A 21,728-nucleotide genomic window follows, 5' to 3' on the forward strand; every position below is an offset into this window, starting at 1 on the left:
ATCATGGAAATATTGGATTGGGCAAAAAGTGTGTATGGTTTTTCCATAAGAGAAAAGACATTTTTATTTTCACAAATAACTATATTGACAATCTCCCACATGGTATAATGTTGATTGACATCAATTAATGTCTTAATTTGGTCACTATCAACTTCAACTGGTCTACCTGACCATGGAGCATTGTCCAGGGGGAAACTTCATAAACTAGTTTTGACAAATTCAATCAGTCAACTATAGCACCTTCTCCATACAATGCACGCATCTTTTTTTTCCTTTTATGTTTCAGTTGTGTTAAACTTTCTTGAAATAATAAAGCATAATATGCTGAAAATGTGCATTTTCTTCCATCTGGCTATGCAGAAATTGGCCACACAGAAATTTACCTATTTTGATAAGTAATTTTTTTAAATACATATTGATATGACAGCTGTCACAATACAATCTAACAAAAGTGTTTTGATGAAGTTAAAGACAACTAAGCACTACTAGAGCCATCGTATGAAAAAACACAAATGAACTTTTTGGCCAACCCAGTATTTCACATGAATTTTACTTTTTATAAAGGCTTTCCTCCTAAGATTCTACAAGTTGTAATCATTAAAATATTTCTTGAAAGAGGCCATCAATAAGAATTCACTACTGCATCAGAAGTCCCTCCAAAAATTATGCATGTTGAAAATTAATGAGCAGTTTTATCTATGAAGTCCATATGGTCAAGGTAGATGTAGAGTTCAAAAGTATTTATCATCTTCAGTTCCATGTAGGAAAAATAATTTTTTATAAGATAAATCCATATGCTAGAATGCCCTTGAGGGAATACTAAAATTGCCAAATGAGTTTAAGCACACAAACACAAAAATCCTGTTTGAGCTTCTGAAAACTCCATTTTAAATCTGAAATATAATGACTCAGAAAAAAATTAAAAACGCATAACTTACAGTAAGAGAGGGAACAAAATGAATACATAAAGCATATCAAAGAAAAACAAAATATTCAATGAAAGAGTTCATTTTGCTTCTATAAAAAGAAAGCCATAGACCTGACAAGTGTGGCTGAGTGGATCGGGCATCATACTGCAAACCCAAAGGTCACAGGTTCAATTCCCAGTCAGGGCACACGGCTGGGTTGTAGACCAGGTCCCCATCTGGGGGTGCATGAGGGGCAGCTGATGGATGTACCTCTCTCACATTGATGTTTCTCTCCCTTTCTTACTACCTTCCTGTCTCTCTAAAAATAAATATATGCAATCTTTAAAGAAAAAAAAAGAAAGCCACATTTCATGAAAAATAGAGGGAGAATGACTCCACGCATGATTAGTTGTGAGCAACTCCCAGTTTTGAGGTATAAAAGAATGAAATTCTGAAGAAATGCTCTCAGTACTTTTGGTATTGAAAGCACAGAGAGCAGCTCTGTGTGCAAGCTGGCTCAACATGTGCACCTAATGCTGCTCTGTCTACAAAGCACAGCGGCTGCCATTGAAAGTTCCATTAGGCATAGACAACTGTGAACTATTTGGTTTATTGTCTCTGCTTGAGAAGTTTCAGATATACTAAATTTTACCCATTATTACCCAGTTATCAAATAGCATCACAGTTACTATGCATTAAAGTAAAGCAGGGTTAGAAAACAGACTACAAATGTGTTTCCCTATTACAAAAAAGAGAAGCCTTCAAAATTATTTCAAAACGTGCATCATTCATGGAGTAACTTTTATCTTTAAAGATATTGTAATTCTTGTATTAGGCCTCTTTACTTTAGACCCCAAAATCATGTTACTTGTATGTGTTTTTTATTAATCCACAATTTTGCTGTGACTTTTGTACTAGAATAATTTAGTTTAAGAGAGTTAGTTCCAAATCTCTTGAAATAATAGATTGGTAATAAACTGTGGTTGGCAAGAACAATTTACATGAAAATACTAAAGAGCAAAGTATGTTAAAATAATACATTTAATATTTTAATTAAGGTACTTTAAAAAATCTCCATATTCATGGGAGAATACTTTTAATCCTTTACTGTATGTAAAAATCCAAAATTTATAGCAGAAAAATTTAAAGGCTAGTTATAACAACTTACCATATTGTATGAAGAACATATAATTTTATACCTTCATGAATATATTATGAAGTATAAAAGAAATCTTAGTACTTAATATTGATTTTATAATGTGGATTTATACAGGATTCATTTAGTTTTGTATAAATGTTATAAGGTTTATAGTTACAATCAGCACATTTTGATCAAATGACATAGCTATCTTTATTGAAAATTTGAGTATCTTAAATATTTGGGGAAAGATAATTCTTATAAAGTAGTGTCAACTCTATATGAAATAACATCAGCCTCTTAGACTTGCTGAAAATGGATACACAAAATGTGAATATATAACATAAAAAATCCACACCATCTACAAACAGAAATTTGAAGTGATGGGACTTTTGAGGGAAGTTATTCAAACTGTAAAAGGCAAAATGCAAACAAAGCATACCTGAATAACTTACACAACCAGATATATACTTCACTTTTGGGAAAGTGAATTTCAACAAAACTTTGAAAAAAAGTACTGAGTCCATGAATTGAGACTTACATTTGAATGTACCTCAATATGGACCGAAATCTCTAGAAAAACTTAGAGGCGAGTTCCTGATGAGCTCAGCTAAAATGGGCACAGACAGAAAATACTCAAAACAATCTTTTCTAATAACATAATGGTACTGGTCTGTATTAGAAATACTAAATCTCAGAATGTGGTGAATTCTGGAAAAAATAGGTAAATTAACACAAGATTATAAAAATGGATACTTAAATAAGATCACAGCTTGGATTGGGACGGGTTAATACAGTGGTTCTCCAGTGTTAGAATGCAACTGAGTTATCTGGCTGGCAGGTAAAAACACTAATCACCAGCCCCACAGTAGGTCTGGGTAGAGCTTGAAAGTTCCCATTTCTAACAAGTTCCCAGAGGACACTAACTCTGCTGATCTGGGGATACACTTTGACACCCACTGGTTTAATGTCAGTAGCTGGTAAAAGAAAACAAAACTCTTCTACTATGCTTCTTTATCAAGGAGAAACATAAAGAATACATCAAAAGGACTAGGAAGAAAACTAAATTGAAAGTTGGCTAGGGATTAAATAAACTCAGGCTATCAGGCCCAGACAAATTACATACCATCTTGGAGCACAGATGTGAAACCTGAGACCATGGCTATTGATCTTTGAGAATTATGGAAAGTGGATAAAGAAATGGAAAAGGTAAACTTGAGAAACCAAATACTGTCTTAGCAATATTTTGTTAAATATTAAACAGGACAGGATATTATAACCCAAATAATGAGTTGTTATTCTGCTTTGCTATGACGATACTCTACATGGAGTATTTTGATTGAATTCAGGAATGAGACTATGAGATTATCCTCTCATATTCTTGTGATTATGACAATCCTGTGATCTCAGACTCTGCATAGATGTTTACAGGTTGAGCTGAATTTGCAAACTACACTTAGAGTCTGAATGTGGTAGGTGCGGGGTGCCTTACGGAGCAGGGTTCAGGACTCATTCTCATCCCATTTACTTCTTTTATTGACTGTTTAGGTGAAGGTTTAGAAGAAGGTATTCTAATCAAACTTTCAAATTAATAGAATGCTAATCTGACAATGGTAAGAAAATAACAAATAGAGATAAGTGCAAAGTACAGACTTTTCTTCCAAGAGGAAAAACAACAAAACAAAAAATTAAATAGCAACAAAATAAACACAGTCTTTACATGACTTTAGACTTGGAAAGCCCTGACTGCTACTACAGAAAGTTTTGGAGATTTTTAGATGACAACTAGTTGACACTAGTATTGTATCAGCTGCTATGCAATCAGATGCAAATGTAGATAGCATTCGTATCAGAGCCAACTGTGCTAAGTGCTGGATACATAGGTATACATTTGGTCACCATGATTTAAAGTGAACAAATAGGAGGCTACCGGGGCACCATGCCTGCCTGGGAAAGTGCTATGAGGATGCATGAGGAAACATAGTTTGTTTAGACTGGAGAAGAAAGACTTAGATTAGGCTAAATGATATTTGCTCTCAAATATTGGGATGTTTTGATAGAGTAGCTATTTACTCTTGTTTTAGAAGGCAACAGTAAAACCAATGAATAAAAAGTAAAACCAGGCATATTTTTGTCCCCAACTAAAGGAGCATTTGAACAACAGGAATCATCCAAAAAATGAAATGTGGTTTCCTTTAAAACTCTTGAGTCATCTACTCTTGGTGAGATCTTAGCCCCAGGCAGGAGGACAACCACCAGGGACAATGTCAATGGGATACTAGTACTATAGGCATGGTGTGCTGCTGGTTTCTTCTTGTTTCCTCTAAAAATAGAACAGCAGCTATGGTACACATATACACAGTGTTATTTCATCCTTACAACAACAACCCAGTTTCCAGCGACGATGAAACTGAAGGTTCAGAGGGCCTAGACAGACTGAGGTTACACCTGATGATCAGTAAACGGTGGAACAGGGAGGCTTATGTTTTCAAGTCAATGATTTCCTGCCACCAGGGTGCTCCCAACGAACCCTTCTTAGCTGTCCATTGCTCGTTTTCTCTCTCATTCCCTCCCCACCCCCATTCTGCTATTATAGTACAATATTTCTATTTGAAAATTTTTATTTATGAATGGAACTCTGAGTATTCTATTCACCACATAAATATGTGATGCACAAACCACAGCATTTTCTTTAAAATCAAAATCCATCATGAAAAATGATTTAATATCTCTAATGATTACAGTTTTAAGATTGAAATATTCTTACCTGACCGACAAGCAATGTCTACATCCTTTTCAAAGTCTGTCTGTAACAAGAAATAATAGGGCACAGAATCATCATTCAATATAGACATCAAGTAACTCTTACCAACCAGATTATCTGAAGTTTACAGATATCTGACAAGGTATTACCAGGTTATTGTTTTGTACAAAGAAATTTTCTTAAGGAATAATCAAATTGTTTTCAAGAGTATTTCCTAGAGACCAAATGTTGAATAAAATCAGTGAGAACATGACACACAATTTTGATAAGGCAATACAATACCCATTGTCATCTTCAAGGCCAGAATTTTAAGGCAATTCCTTAAATCATAATGAAAAGATTAAAATGGGCATTATTATGAATATACTTCAATAAATGTCTGTTATTTGTCTTTTTAAGGCATTCACTTTGCATATATTATTTGCAATGTAGTATCTTATTGTACAGCTCTGTCAAACTCTCAATAGTCAAACCTGACTTTTCTAATGACCCGTTTTCACTTAAATGTGACGAAAGGCTTTCGGGCTTAGGAGTTAAAATTGAAGATGAAGCAATATTAATCTGGCCTAGAAGCTTCTGGAGTTTAGTTTCACCCTCATGTTTTCCTCAAACTTCTATTTTAAATAAATCAGTTTATCTTTATAATGATAAAATTAAATTAGACCACTTAATATTTTAAATTCACAAAATTAGTATTTATCTTGTTTTTAATAAGGGATTATTCCTTCTGAAGTATTACTATAATATTACTAGCATATCATTTGGACTATTTTTATGTTTCCTAATAAAAAAGCATTAATAAATCAAATGCAAGAACTGTATGATTTTATTCATATGTGGAATGCAAAACAAAAAGTAACAAACTCAGCATTAATAAGATACAGCATTCTGGTGGTTACCAGAAGGTAAGAGGGGAGGACAAAGAGGGTGAAGGGGAACAAGTATATGGTGATGGAAGAAGACTAGACTGTGGTTAATAGCATTAAGTAAGTTTCAGGCGTACAACTTTATAATATATATTCCATTGTGTGTTTACCAATGTTACCCCCAATACATTTAACTTAAAAATATACAAGGCCCATCACAAATGACACCACTGAATGTCGTTGGTAGGGTACGTGAATGTCTCGCATGAGATGGCAACAATGTGAACATGTCACCTAAAATGTCATATGCTATACTTGAGTGTGATATTGTTATGTTACAGAATTACATGCTTATGATGTAGTAATAAAAGATTTTTATGTACTAAAACAGGGGTGTTATTTGTGCTGGACCCTGTCGGGTGTCCAACCTGTGGCCTGTGGGCCACATGGAGCTCAGGAGCATTTTGAATGTGGCCCAATACAAAATTGTAAATTTACTTGGAACATTATATTTTTTTGAATTATGTGTTGCAATGTATTGAATGTGTGGCCCAAGACAGCTCTTCTTCCAGTGTGGCCCAGAGACAATAAAAGGTTGAATACCCTTGTGTGTATATTATTAAAAAGCCCTCGATTTTAATGACACAGTTTAAAAATTATTTCTAAAATATACCAAAGTGGTTATGTCTAAAGTATCCCTTAATCCCAACAATAGTCAGAGCTCATGTACAGTAACTGACTTTTACTGGAAGTGTAGCTACCCTTCCTAGTTTAGGGCAGTTCTCATGGGAGGCTGTGCATTGGAACCACCAACTCCTGGGTTGTGACCCAGAGATTCTGATCTCATTGGTCTGGAGAGTAGATTCTAATGTGCAACCACGGCTTGGAACCATTGCTTTAAGACTAGAAGTACAGGTCCATAGTTCTCATCTGTAAACGAACAAGATCCTATGGACAGATTGTTATCCCTAACTCCACACAAGGATGAAAATACTCTTTGGTGTAGCACAGGAGCCTGACACTCAATACGCCACGGGGCCAGCAGCAGATCCTAAACTTCTAAGCAATCCAGGCAGAATAGTTGGCTGGCATCAGTGTTCTAAGTCTGTTAATGAACTAAAGCCAAAGCCACTCAAAATGGGACACTGACACTATTTTGCATAAGAATATTGGTGATGGGGGGAAATGGAGACAACTGTACTTGAACAATAAAAAAATAAAGCCATTTACTATATCAAAAAAGAATATTTCCTTATTCTTTTGAGAAATCATAACTCAGTTGACAATCGGAGGGAAAATAAAAGCTTACCATGATTTGAGCATGCCCATTAGGAAAAGAACTTGAAGAATCAGCATTGATTGGATCCTGACAGTTTCTCAGTCGGCATCTAAATGCATCCTGAACCTGTGGGAAAAAAATGACAAACGTTAATTTTCTTCTCTCTTAGAAATGATCAGATAATGTCTACTGAGAAAGCAGTTATCACTGTCTTTATAACCTGATACCCATTTTATTTACTTCCTAATGCAACTACTGGTGCACCTAGNCAGCATTGATTGGATCCTGACAGTTTCTCAGTCGGCATCTAAATGCATCCTGAACCTGTGGGAAAAAAATGACAAACGTTAATTTTCTTCTCTCTTAGAAATGATCAGATAATGTCTACTGAGAATGCAGTTATCACTGTCTTTATAACCTGATACCCATTTTATTTACTTCCTAACGCAACTACTGGTGCACCTAGACTTTGCTCTATGCCGAGGAAATTTATCACTTGTCACACTCTATAGAGGGGGAGTGTTGGGAACTCCTCAGCCATCCAAATGGCTATGTCTGGCTGAACACTAATAATTCTCACCAGAAGGCAGATTTATTTCCACTGTTACAAACAACATGTCTTTCAAGGGAGATTTACTATTTGGTATGGAGCGATCTTTATAACATCTCTACACATTGTGAAAAATGAGATTACTCAGTGATCTTTCGACTGACATAGATTTGGGGATTTTCCTTTTATGTCTAGTGTAAGGGAGCCTACTGGTGACACTATTTCTTGTCTCCCTTCAGGTGCTATGCGTCCTGACGTTAAAACACAGTAAAACAAAAAGAAAACAAAATGGTTGTTTCTGATTGATTGCCTTAGGGGAGGGGATACAAAGTCTCTTGGAAAAGCCAAACTTCCATAATATCCATTCACAATTGGGTTCGGAGTAATGATCAAACATATCACAAGGAAATTTGAAGAACATTACACACCTTTCATTAAACAAGTGAATATACATAAACTAATGAATAACAAACACAGGATCCATAGTTATTCTGATCACATGATGCCCCCACATCAGCCTGACCTTTCCGCTTTCTGTGGCTCATTAGGCGCCTTACCAGTAGCTGCTTATCTCAGCCAATGGCAAAGTCATTTTACTCATATTTTGTTGTCCTGACTTCACAATATTGGCATTCTCCTTCTAGTTTATTATAATCTGTTTTACTGGGTTAACAATGCACGGATGCAGTGGCATTTTGCCCGTTTTGCTGAACCAGCATTGGAGAGACTGCCAAGGTAAAACATATAATGATGTTTACCTTAAAACGCACCGATATAAAATATCCTGGCACTGTTTTGTTGTGAGATGTGCGTAGTATATGTGTTAGACAGAAAAATTCGGAACCTAGCCCACACCAGTGTGGCTCAGTTGCATGGGCAGCATCCAACAAAATGAAAGATCACCAGTTCCATTCTTGGCCAGGGCACCTGCCTGGGTTTGGTCCCTGGTCAGGATGCGTATGAGGGGCAGCTGATCGATGCTTCTCTCCCTCTTTTTCTCCCCTGCTTCCCCTCTTTCTAAAAATAAATAAAACCTTAAAGAAACATCAGAACCTATTAAATTGTTTTCAGCTCCTCTCTCCAGTATCATAAGTAATGACTTATGATACTGCTATTGAGCAATCTTGTTCCCAAACTGCAAGACGTAAAAAGTGACATGACTGAAGAGTTCAGTCAGGAGACCTTTGTCCACTTGTATTTCTCCACCTCAGGTTCTCATCCTGGTGATGAGACCACAATAGAGGTAAACTAAGGGAGCTGTCTGACCTCTTTTCCATTCTTTGATTCTAATATTTCTAAATCTGGGATTTCCTGGGGAAAAAAGAATGAGTAGTTGCCTGATATGTAATATAGTAATAATAAAAAATTGATAATTAGCATTGTTATACAGAAATGTGCACTGGAGAAACCACTCAAAAAGTGTATGTTTTTTTTTGGGGGGAAAGCCCTAAGAACCAATGTTAATAGAGAGGTACCTGCTAATTTTTTACTTTGTGTTCTGAGTTAAATGTTAAAGCAAATTTATAAGGGGAGACAAATTTGTTAGAAAGTGTTGCGCCCTGAGAACTGTCACACACATAAAGACTGTTTACTATTTCTAAATAGTAGCATATATAAAATATAAAGGTGGCACTTGGTAATACCAAGCATTAATTTAACTGGTGCTCACTAACCACTCTATTTTCAGACCTTCAGAGTGTAGCTGTCAAGGATATTTTTGTCTCACAATAAAATAGGCAAAAGCAACTTCTGTAAGCTTCTTTTAAACGCCAACTATCTGATAGCTTGAAGGAAATACAAAAAAACTCCCTATCTTTTATAGAACGCATACATACAAATCAGCGTCTTAAACTCCCAAATATGACAATGGATTAAGGGCATTTCTATACTGCAGAATGATGTCAACTTCATAAGTCAGTCTATGCTATTTAGAAGAAATATAAAAGAGAAAAGCATAAAAATCCTCTAGTAAATTCAAGGTCATTTTAATGATAACATAAATACCATAATTTAAGTGTTAGAAGTCTCTAACACTTTTAATGCCTGTTACTTCTAAATCAGAAAAAAATGTGGGAGAAATTCCACTTATTCCAAATGTTCCATTTGATGCTTTAAAAAAATCTGAAAAACGCATATATGCAACCCAGGTAGATTAACCTTAAATATTCGTCCAACACTATCAGAGAAGAATGATCAGACTAGATCTCACACTGCTGCTTCATTATTACAGAAAAGGGTGCTTCAAGCAAGACAACACTGGGAAAGTGCATCCGCAGCTATGCAGAAACATTTTGCATTTCAGGGGAAAAGGGTGAAGGGTTTGCAGGAACAAGTATAAAGGACACATGGACAATAACAAGGGGGGGGCGTTGGAAACAGGAGAGAGGTGGAGAGGGCAGGCAGGGGTGGGGGAAAAGGCAGAAAACTGTACTTGAGCAACAATTTTTTTAAAGCCAAAAAGAAAACAGGTTTTGATAATTGAGTGACTTTTGTATCAGGCAAATAGAGAGACATCTTCGGTCAATCAATGTGAATGGTACTAATGGAAAACAACTGAAAAAACTTTAAAAAGTCTCCAAGAACTGTAATTCCAGGCAACAAGAAAATGCAGAAAACAAACAAGCAAAGATGAACTAAAGATGGACTCTAGATCTGGCAATATCACCCCGAAATTAATATCTGTGCCAAGGGTCATATTTACAATGCTGGACAATAACAGTTTTGGTGTCTTTCTTGCAATTAAAACTGAAGAAAATAGTCATTAGAATATTCAAATATTTATTATTTAAGTTCTTTAGGCTAGTGATTTATGAATAATAAATATCTTATTTCAGGTAACACTTTAAAATTTATTTTTAGATATTAAGTTCATTATAACATTGCAATCACATTGTTTTCAAAACTTATGTTAGAATAGTAAATGCAATTTTAAATAGACCTGTCTTGAATCATTAACTATGTAACATGGATTATGGCACAATTAAAATCTAGACTGCAAAATTTCCTGTCTTTATAAAACTGCTATAGGTCTTTCACCTGGATTTATACCCAGAGGATTAAAAAGTATGGGGGTGGGGTGGTGAGTAGTAAAGAATGAATATGTAAATAGCCTTAAAGTGTTCAGGGGACTTCAAGGAACTCTAGTGTACAGTTGTAAAATGAACAATAGAACGGCCAAAAACATCTTCCAAAATCGGGTGAGGTGGAAAGAGTAAGCTGTCAAGGTTGTCTTCTGAAAGTATCCTACCAGAGTACCACTAAAGTTACCCTGACTACTTCCTGCTGGGTGCTGCTCTAAAAATTCCAGAAAAAGCTATAAAACCTTTTACAGCAGATGTATTCCTGAATGAGACATGAGTGCAAAGAGGTTTGCTAGGGTGTGTCTTGCTCCCGTCTGCCTCCCACGGGAGATTGGTTCAGCTCGGCAGCAGCAGCCCGAGGACTCCTCGGTTGGTCCTCGCTCTGAAGGCAGCTTGGCAGAGTGTGACCGAAAGTCAGTGCCAGCTTTGGCGACTGCTGGGGAAGATCGTGGGGTGCTGTTTGGCAGTCTTGCCATTGAGAGAACCATCTCAGGGAAGAGCTACACAGTTGGTAATGGCTCCGTATTCAGCACCTCGTAGCTCAGACCCCAAATCTTCACTTTTTAAGAAGACAGTTTTACCTCCAGTTATTCTGAAGATCATTTAAGCCAAAAAAAAAAAAAAAAGGAAATAAAGTTACATTCTTGAAAGAATTTGAGACTGTTACGGGAAGTAAAGGAAGTTTCTTGTGTATTATGTATTTTTATTTTTTCATGAGTCTAATGTTGATTATTGTTCCTCAATTCATATTTGAACAAATGGTTTGGTTCTTTTTAATCACATTGAATTTCATATGATGTAATCATTAAGTGAACAAGTAAGATTGTAATACTCTGGTTTCTCTTCAGATCGCATAAATCTTTCGCCTTTTAACAAGTAAGATTGTTCTCAATTTTATGTGCATTTTGCCAAGTGACAGAAGCAACACAAATGACTTCACATTATTAAAACATTACCTGACTTCTCTGATAAGGAAATAAACAGAAATGCTCGCCATTTGCTATAGATTGAAGAAAAAACATGGACTTCAGTCCCAAAGACTTTCTACTGGAACCCTCCAACACCTAAAGGATCTTTCATTCAGTCTAAAAACTGCTGTTTTTTTTTCTTTGTGTATCAGTTTTGGGGGGCACATGCCATTCCCAGACAACATTTTACAAACATGATCTGAAAGATGTAACAGCATTTCTGTAGCATGTGAGTGAGGAAAAAAAGAAACGGGAAGTTACCTGCCAGCCACTACCACCCATGCCTTCATAGGAAATATTTCACGTTAGCCTCATGCCATTCTCTTTGAGGCCAAAAGTAAAAATTCATGACCTCTTATTTCATAGATTTACTTTTTAAATGGAGGTTTTTAAGCACATCAATCATTTTTAATTTTAAACTTTAAAAAAATATTTATTTTTAAGGGACGCAGAAAGAGGGAGTGAAATATCAGTGAGAGAAAGAAACATTGGTAGGTTGTCTCTTGTACATGCCCTGGCCCCAGGGATGAACCTGCAGCCTAGGCATGTGCCCTGACCAGGAATCAAACCTGAGACCTTGGACTTGGTGGGACGACTCCCACCCAACAGAGTCATATCGGTCAGGGCTCTTAAATTTATTTTAGACCTTCATTCAAGACGTACTCAATTCCTGCCACTAGTCTAACCATGCCGCAAAGCAGAACTTAGGGTTCTGAAAGGGAAGTGGGATTTGCCTGTCCATACGGCCAGGGACTCAGAATTTGGGGTGATAGCAAGCCATGGTTGGACACTACCTGACAGACATATCAGAGTTTGCCGACCTCTGCCATGAACTCTGCGTCTCAGCTTGTTGTTCACTGGGCCATTGTTTCATCTGATTATATGATCTTGTTAAGCTCCTAAACCTCTGCATGGGATTCAGAGAACCACACATGCAGGTTAAGACAGATGCAAATGTTTAGCATAGAATTGCCATGATGCCCAAGTCAGGAAAACCCAATGTGGAAAGAGAGGAAGGATTTACATTCCTCTGCCTAACAAATGGAATGGCTGTGGGCCAAAGGAATTGGTGACTTTTGGAAAAGTACACAGGAATATAAACTTATCAGCCTTGCTTGTGTCATGTCTGTGTCCCCATGTAAAGGTGCCTATTCTGGTAAAGGCCAGCTTTATAGTGGTAAATTTAGCTGTTCTCCCATTTCCAGATACATGTCCTAATGTATTAAAAACAAAACAAAAAAATCTGTAAACCATTTTAAATAGTTACACCTGTATATCTTTTAAAAAAATTTTATTTATTTATTTATTTTTACAGAGAGGGGAAGGGAAGGAGAAAGAGTGGGAGAGAAACATCAATGTATGGTTGCCTCTCATGTGTCCCCTACTGGGGACCTGGCCTGCAACCCAGGCATGTGCCCTGACTGGGAATCGAACTGGCAACCCTTTGCTTCACAGGCCCATGCTCAATCCACTGAGCTATACTAGCTAGGGCTATGCCTGTATTTCTTTTTGACCCTTCAATTCAGCCTGAAAAAGGTAAAGCTCTTAGCAATCCACTCTATTCTCCTTTAAAACCTTGTTCATACACAACTTTCTTCTGAGCAAGCTAAAAATATTAGGATGAGTACCACAACCCTCACACCCTGGGCTACTCACTTTTTACAATCTATTGAACTTCCTTCATGACACTACTCACAGTGACCTCTCACCATGGCAACTAAACATCCCAAACAAGAAAGCTTTAAAACATTGCTTAATCAATACTCAAATGTCATCAGTGTTATCTTTCTCTTGGTGCTGCAGTTATAGTCACTAAAACTATCACTCTATGTCCAGAATTATATCACCTGCTTTATGCCTTCAGATACCCCAGGTGGTCCCAGAGAAAAATCAATTCACCATAAACTTCATTCTGTGGAAACCACGTGCCCAGTAATCACTTTCCGTCTGCCTCTACTTGAAACTTCCACTTCCTGATTCTCCATAGCATCACTCCCCTCCCCTCCGGGACCTATTACATTTTCAAAGTCTATCGCCTACTCCCTCATCTTTAAAGACCAACTGAAAGTCCTGCCCACTCCTCATTAAGGGATAAAACCTTCCACTGTAACTAGTGCTACCTATGCAAATAGTTAAGCTTGGACTTTCATGCAGTTCTTCTTCTGAACTATATTATTTGCAATATGACTTTTTTCAAGTTGCTATCTAGTTATATCACCAGTATTGTCTTTATTTATTTTTAAATGTTTTACTTGTGAAGAATATTGAGTTTAGATAAGATAGGCGAGGATGCTTGTCTGTTTTATAATTCACTGACATGTGTTTGTAAATTATTTAATTTATCTATGCCCTTTATGGAAATGAAAACCAAACAGGAGATTGGCAACACAAATAAAAATAGAAGTAAGTGGTACAGGCAAGTGGGAGAAAAAGAAAAATCTGCTCATGTTTATTCTAACTATTTTGCTACAAAATAGCTCTCTGGGTTTGATGAAGATCTGGGACCGCATCTTCTTGTGCAGCCTAGACCTCCTGCCCGCGCTGGGGAAGGAGACGAGAGGGGCTGGCCCTGCCACCGACTGTACACAACAGCCACGGGGTCCTCAAAGGGGGATACAACAAAATTACCCATTTCAGCACTTTCCTTTTTCCCCTCCATGTAGTGAAAGGGGTTATTGTAGTTTATTTTGGATCACAATCTTGTTATTTCCCCCTCTGATATCAAGCTGTAAGACTGTCTTAAAGCCAAACACAGCCAGAGATGGGAGAGATGAGAAGAATGTGCAGGCAACAAGAAAGTGGTTTCCTAGCAACAGAAACTAGTTCAAAGATGTCTTAACTCCCTTGTAGTTTGAATTTCCATAGCAATGTGGAGACCAGTAAATAGTCAGTGTCCTCGTGTGTCTAGTGCAAATGTATTCCAATCAGGAAGTGACTGGTCGACGGAGGAAGGCATCTACATGCTACTAGATTCAGTCTTATTTCACGTATTAGCTTGAGATTGAGGGTTTATTACTGAAAGTGATGTGATAAACCGATGGTTTAAGTTAAAACTACATAGAAATATGTATATCTCTTAATCAGTCTCTAAATTTAAAATAATATTTCTTACATACTTTTAAGGGAAAAAATCCATATAAATTCTCTTGAACTATTGTGAAGAAAATATTTTAAAGTGAAACAAGCAGTAAAGATAATACTGTATCCTTAGGCACCTTCTATAGGGTTATCAAGTACATTAATAGATGGGAGTCATTACCCAATATTTTAGAGGTTGCCATTTAGTCCATTTGCTCTGGTGTATTTTTGTGGGATGTTTTATTCATAGGAGACACTGAAGACATGGGAAGATGCTTCCATTCTCCTGGGTTGTGGTAAGTGTTAGGGCAGGGTAATCACAGGTAATATGAGGTAGACCCATTGCTAGTGTCAAGCAATATACATTTACGAGGCCAAAAAGATTTCTGTGAACCCAAAGAGGCCTCCTTATGATAAGATCCTTGGAAGTTACAAATCTAAAGAAGACCCATTTGGTTTTTAACTAATAATTTCCTCTCAGGAATTGTGAAAGAGACTTGCCCTATAATTCACATCTCTCTGTACTTATGTTTAAGGGTCAATGGGAGAATATTGGATATGCAGTTTTTTATTTCAGTGTTGGAATGAACGCAAGTTATGACACTGCTATTAATTTACCAGCTATAGAATTATTTGATTTGAACCAATCACTGCAAATGCAACACTAAAAGGGCCAAGAACCATAATTTTACTCCCCATTAATACAGAAAACATATCTGCAGACACCTATTTTAGCAGAAGCATTTATCATATGACTTAAATTAATTATCCTTAAATCATATCTTCACAGTTATCAGTCCAATTAGCAAGTATAAAAAAGATTTGATAGAAATGAATATTTGTGGCAACTATTTTTCTTCATGTAAGCAGCAAAAATTTCATAATAAGCCATCAAAATGTCATTTTTTAAACCTGAATATTTTTATCATAGTCTAATGCTCTCTTGAAAGCTATTTCTTGTTTTTTTTAACCCTCCCCTGAGGATATGGTGGGGAGAGAAAAAGAGAGAGAGATGTGAGAGAAACAATGATCTGTTGCCTCCTGCACTGGTCCCCATTGGGAGTCCAACCTGAAACCTTTTGGTGTGCAGGATGGTGCTCTAACCAACTCAGCCACCTAGCCAGGCGAAAGCTCCTTTCTGAAGAAACACTGAGACTTAGAGATGGGTCACTTTTCTCCTCTTTAACACCTAAAGTACTAATGTCTTTTGAAAACTGCATGTAGATATATCATGTATCTTGCTTAAGACCCACACCATTCATCCTTAGTTATTAATCAAAAATGTCTATTATGTGTCTACTCAGAACAGTTTTGTTAAACATATTAGAGATAATATGAATACAAAAGAGCCATATAAAAGTTATAGTTGGGGAACATACAGCCCTGAATGATTTGATTTCCTTTTAAGTTTTATTTAACATTGGTCTATAAAGAATTTGATGCTTGGGCCTTGGCTGGCGTGGTTCAGTGTATTGATTGAGTTCTGGCCTGCAAACTGAAAGGTCACTGTTTCAATTCCTGGTGAGGGCACATGGCTGGGCTACGGGCTGGGTCACCAGTCTTGGGGGCATGTGAGAGGCAGCTGATAGCTATTTCTCCCTCTCTTTCCCTCTCTCTAAAAATAAATAAAAATCTTTTAAAAGAGAATTTGATACTTGGAAGATTTTTCATGCTGATATTTTAGGTAAATTTGTGATAAGGAAATAGCCAAGCTTGGCAACTGTAAATTAGATCAAATTTTTTAAATGATGAAATACCCTCTTTTTGCAATATGAAGTCATTATTTTTCAGCATATAATGTTCTTAGAACACACACAGGTTTACTGCTGCCATCTGTATCATACTAAAGTAGCTCAGAAATACTGTTCTCCCCATCTGGGAAATGCGGTAAAAAGCAAACAAACAAACAAAGGAAACCTTTGCTTACCTTCACAGATCGCTGTAAAACTGTGTGCTGTAAACTGATACACATGTATCTTTTTGCACAACATAAAATTTTCAAACAAGACAGATAATACAAAATGACATCCTAAACCATTTTCTCAAAGTTATTATCATGGCACTGTGTCATTGTGTGTTTTGGTTACCACCATCCCCACAGCAAATGCTAAAGTGACTCATAAGCCTTGTAAATACTGTGCCAGTGCTGGCAAGCACTCTGAATGATTTTTGCATTGATTGGAAAATAATATTTTATCTGTCACCAAATCAAGGCTGAAATCAATCACTGCTCTGGCTGGTTTTGGTGCAAGTTACTGTCTCAACTTTGAAGGATCTCCTCCTTCCCTCACTGTTGACAATAACCTCAGTCATGTCCTAGAGAAATGCTATGATTATAGCTTACAGTTCTTCCCTATCATGCTCTGCTCTGCACTTTTCTTGTATTTTCTGAGCATAAATATCCATATCAAAATCATCATTACAGTAACCTGATCCTCAGCTTAGTATAGAGACCAAAGAACTGTTCATTAATCTTCAACATTTCAATCTCAATGTAAATTAGTTAAGTAGGTGGGGCTGGTGATATGCTGTGTATAGATGCACAGTTAGGGAATGGGTTTAAGAAATATTATTGCATTATGTTTATGAACTGTACTTTTATAAATATGGCACTTTACCCTCTTATCCACCCATTTTTCTAACAGACTTATCTATACATATGATCCATCATAGTTTCCCTTGCTCCTACTCTCCCTGGTTCTTGGCACTTCTGGCTGGGTTTTCTCTTGCACAGTCCAACATGTTTTAATTCATCACTCCCATAGTTCAAGGAGCCTTCTTGAACTTTGCCTTAGAACTTCGTTTTATCTTTAACTCTCAAATGATTGTCTTCAGAGAAGACTAGCTTTAATCTGAAGATCTCGATACTTAAAGGTATTTGTTAACAAGGAGCTCCTCTGCTGGGCATCATTTGCCTCTCTCACAAGAATTATATTTCTTACCTCTCTCCGAAGAATGCAGTGGACCATGACGATCACAAAGCCTTGCAATGAATCAAACACAGCAAAGAGTATTTGAAACAATATGGAACGTTTGTCCGTCATGGCCAGTACTGCAGACATCCACGTCAGAGCCAGAAGGGGCAACACCACACAGGAGCTCCAGAGAGACGCCCTGTCAAGAGACACAGAAAGCAACACTATGAAGCCGAGTACCGCTCTCCAGGCAGTAACCAAACCCCCCTTCAACAAAGCATTATTTTATGTGGCACCAAGATCATTAACTTGGCAACCACAGAACAGATAAACATTGGATAGTCTTATTTTTTATAGACAATCCCACAATAGTTATCAAGGCAGTTGCCAATTACAAATATTTAAGTATGCTCTTAACTCTAATATTAGCAAACAGGATTTTTTTCCATCATAGCACTTTCTCACATGCACTGTAAAAGATTTGTAACGAGAAGATGTAAATGATTGGGACTAACATGGCGTTACTGGCGGTGGTGGCTGACAAAGCTGTTGTTGAAACTACTCCACACTTGGCACATTTGAGCGTCAAACCGCTATGAGGCTCACTCATCTGACTGCAAACAAACAGAACACCCACAAAAAGAACAGAATATTGAATTGTCACCAAAAAAAAGTTGCTGCTGCAAGTTAGCTTTTAAAATACGATTTCATGCAGAAAAGTATAGCAAAAAGGAATGTTCTAGGTTGTTTTAAAGATACATTTCCACTACACATTATTTTTGTAACATTTACCTTTTAATAATTTGGGCCTTTGTTGCATGCGAAGCACATTTCCATCATTTATACCATAAATGGCCCTTGTGTCTGCAGACCAAAGTTGCCAATACACTGAGTTAAACATACGCATGTGTTTGTGTAGACATACAGTGGAAACCCTTTATTCAGACCCCTGGTGAACAAGTAAGGACTCCCAGCCTCAGAGATTTTCATGATCATTTGCAAAAGGCATATAATATCAGTTAAAACATTTCAAAATGTAGATATGTATCTCAGAGGTACAATATAGAAAGATACCTATTTTAGGTCTTTAGCCATTTGTGAAAGGCATAGTCTTTGTGTCAAAATACTTATATTTTGAAATTTCTTGTAGCATCCATGTATTGTCTATATTTTAGGATGATCTGAATATAGGGACTGATGAAATTTGATGAAATATTAGTTGATAATAAAAAGAGTGATAACTTTCTGCTCTAATAACACACATTTAACGTAACCATTTAGTTCAAAACATTGTTTCATTAAGTTCAAAATATTTTTTTCTGAATATTTGTCACAGGCACCATCTAGTAGCATTTATATGGTCTCTTCTAGCTTAGAGAATTTGGCAGGAAAATTTGTATTCAAATAATTCAAGTTCAATCTACGATGTCATAGAAGCAAAGTAATACTATATAGAAAAACTTCATTTGCTTTAGGAAAGAGTCCTTGAAAAAGTACTGTTTTATTAGAACATAATCCTTTCAGGAAAAAACAGAAAGAAATTATTGGAATTAAAAGTCAAAACACCTTGAAATAATGTCCTGTGGTATACTTCTCTCATTCATTGCCATGTGGTATTTACATCTATAATATGTTTGCCTGGTGGTTTTTTTTATTAATAATACTATAGTGGAGTTACATGACCACATATATAATAAAAATGGCAGAATAGTAAAAGATTCATAATTCAGAATCTCTGGTACCTTTTAAAGAATCACACACATTTGTGAATAGTGCTTGAGTGAGATAATACACCTGAAAACTATTAAGTAAGTAGATTAATATGTAGACGTCATGAGAAAAATCAAAGCTTTCAAGGTTAGATGTGGGAATGGGGAATATAACATTAAATCATTCCCTTTACTGGTTCAACGCAGGACATATGTCCTAGCCGCATCTGTCTAATATTTTCAAAATAACAGGTAACCAATATTCTTTCCACTGTGGTTCATAAATGCCTCAGTGGGCATGCCAATGTGTTTGAAATTACCCCTAAATAAGTATGTGGACCAGCATTCTCCACAGCAGCTGAATGTCATATACACATACCCAGCTCCAAAGACTAATTTAATGGGATGCAGGCATCAGTGTTTTTTAAAGTTCCAAAGATTATTCTGAGAACAAACAGGAATGAACACCTCTGCCCTAACTATTCATTTGAGAGTCTTCAACCTTGTTACATTCCACTAGATTAATATTAAAACGCATGCCTTAGTCATTTATTGTTTCCTTTATCACAGAAAATAGGCTGTTTGGCGTTTGTCTTTCAAACGAGGGTGTGGTTGCCTTTCTCAACTTGAAGGACACCATGCCTCTAGGCTCTAAAATAAGACTGAAATGCTAAAGATTACTAAAAATAATTTTAGTTCCCAATATAAGTCTTTTAGTCCTGAAAAAAGGTAATTTGAATAAATATGGGCTTTTCTAAAAATGTATTTTAAGACAGAATTTAACATGCCCATTTCTCATTGTTTGAGAATTATCTGAGACTGGCTAAAAGACCTGCACATACTTCTTCCTTAGTCAGAGCTGCTGAAAACTGTGCCTGACAGTCCTGGTTGGACACCCTTGGAACTCTGTCGTTAGCAGCGAATGGAGCAGAGGACAGACACATTTCCCAAAGAGAGATCGAGGATTTTTTCTGACTTTGCGTGGCTACTATGGATATTAATGTATTATGTAGAATGCATAGTCTCGATGCTTGAGTTGCTGAAATGGAAAATAAACTCTTGTTTCTTTATTATAAGGGAAATTATACATTTATAAAACAAAAAGTATAAACAGTTAAAAGAAAAATAAGTTCAGATGTAACTAGTATCCATTGGGTCATTAGGGTCTAAACATGGGTCATTTCACTACTTTGTCCAGATTGTTCTGTGCAGTCCTAATGTGTGTAGGGAGGGGAGGGTTTTCAAGTCTACAAGTTCCAGTTCCTTCCCCAATTTCCCTTTTCTTTTCCTTGGAAAAAACCCCAAACCCTGTGTTTTTTTTTTGTCTACTGGTTTATTGATACTATAGAAAATGTCTGGATAGAAAATATGCTTCCTTCCTTTGGAAAAATTTCATAAGATTTGTACAAGGCCCTGGTATAGCAGTCCCCTTAATTTCAGGCAGATTAGGTAAAGCAATTTAAAATACATAGTAGATAGAAAGTCCCATTGCAGCAAAGGAGAGAAAATGAAATACTCTGAGGTGTTCTAAAGAGACACAGGCCATTTTATCTTGTTTTCATTCTTCTCAATTATCATTTCATATAAGACAACATTTTGATATTATAATAAATCCCCTCTTAGTAAATATATTTTATATATTAGAACATTTTAATTTAGTTTGGGTATTATAAAACTTAAGCTATTACATTATTTTCAAAGTCATCACTTACCATATTTTTGGACTATAAGATGAACCTCCCTCCCAAATTTGGGAGGAACAATGGTTGTTAGTGCTACTGTTGAGTTCTATTTAAATTTACATTGGTGAAACATGTTATACATGTTATTAAATATTTTACCACATTTTTTTGCTTCAAAAATTTTCTTATTTTCTTCCTCTGAAACCTGAGTGAGTCTTATGGTCCAAAAAATATGGTATTTGTTTGAAATGTTTACTGAAAATAAACTATATTCTTGGCAGTTTCTAATAATTGATCATAAGAAGAAAGGGGACAAAGAAATAGAAAAAAAATGGGAAGAGGAATATTTTGCTACCTTATTTGATTCCTAATAATAATATTTCAAAAGAAACGCTTGATATGTGTGTACATTCAAACTTGCAATGGTCAATATTTACAAGTAGGAAGGTCACTTGTTATGTTAATCAGTTAGGTTAGATTTCTGCTTAATGTTTCTTTAGTTAAGTCTGTTTTTTTTTCTTCACTGAAGTCTTTATTACTGCCCTCAGTGCTTTCTCTGTAAAGTAAAATTAGCTTCAAATATTTCCATCTTCTAAAAGACTTCTTTCAATCACACTTTGGAATAGAGAGCAAGCTTCGATCTACAGGTACTTAAGCTAAAACAGTATTTTATATTATAGATAATTTTTATCCTACATCATTAATTTGCTAATAGTCGGACAGTACCAGTATTGTGCCTTTAGTGCCATTTCTATTTCTCCATCAGTGGTCTCTGCACCAGAAAAACACTG

The 21,728-nt window shown here is 36.2% G+C and overlaps 1 protein-coding gene across 1 annotated transcript in view; it reads right to left on the reverse strand.

The window, feature by feature from the left end:
- The window catches only part of ADGRB3 (adhesion G protein-coupled receptor B3), a 732,856-nt gene that overhangs the window by 27,144 nt on the left and 683,984 nt on the right, over positions 1–21,728 (reverse strand). The window contains exons 24-27 of the mRNA XM_037034281.1: positions 18,062–18,160; positions 17,574–17,745; positions 6,986–7,081; positions 4,814–4,853 (exon numbers count right to left, since the gene is read on the reverse strand). Coding sequence (XP_036890176.1) covers positions 4,814–4,853; positions 6,986–7,081; positions 17,574–17,745; positions 18,062–18,160 — 407 coding nt within the window. The remainder of the gene's footprint in view (positions 1–4,813; positions 4,854–6,985; positions 7,082–17,573; positions 17,746–18,061; positions 18,161–21,728) is intronic.

The sequence above is a fragment of the Sturnira hondurensis genome, unplaced genomic scaffold (assembly GCF_014824575.4).
Source record: "Sturnira hondurensis isolate 20B ecotype Veracruz unplaced genomic scaffold, ASM1482457v3 Scaffold0022136, whole genome shotgun sequence".
Classification (NCBI taxonomy): Eukaryota; Metazoa; Chordata; class Mammalia; order Chiroptera; family Phyllostomidae; genus Sturnira; species Sturnira hondurensis.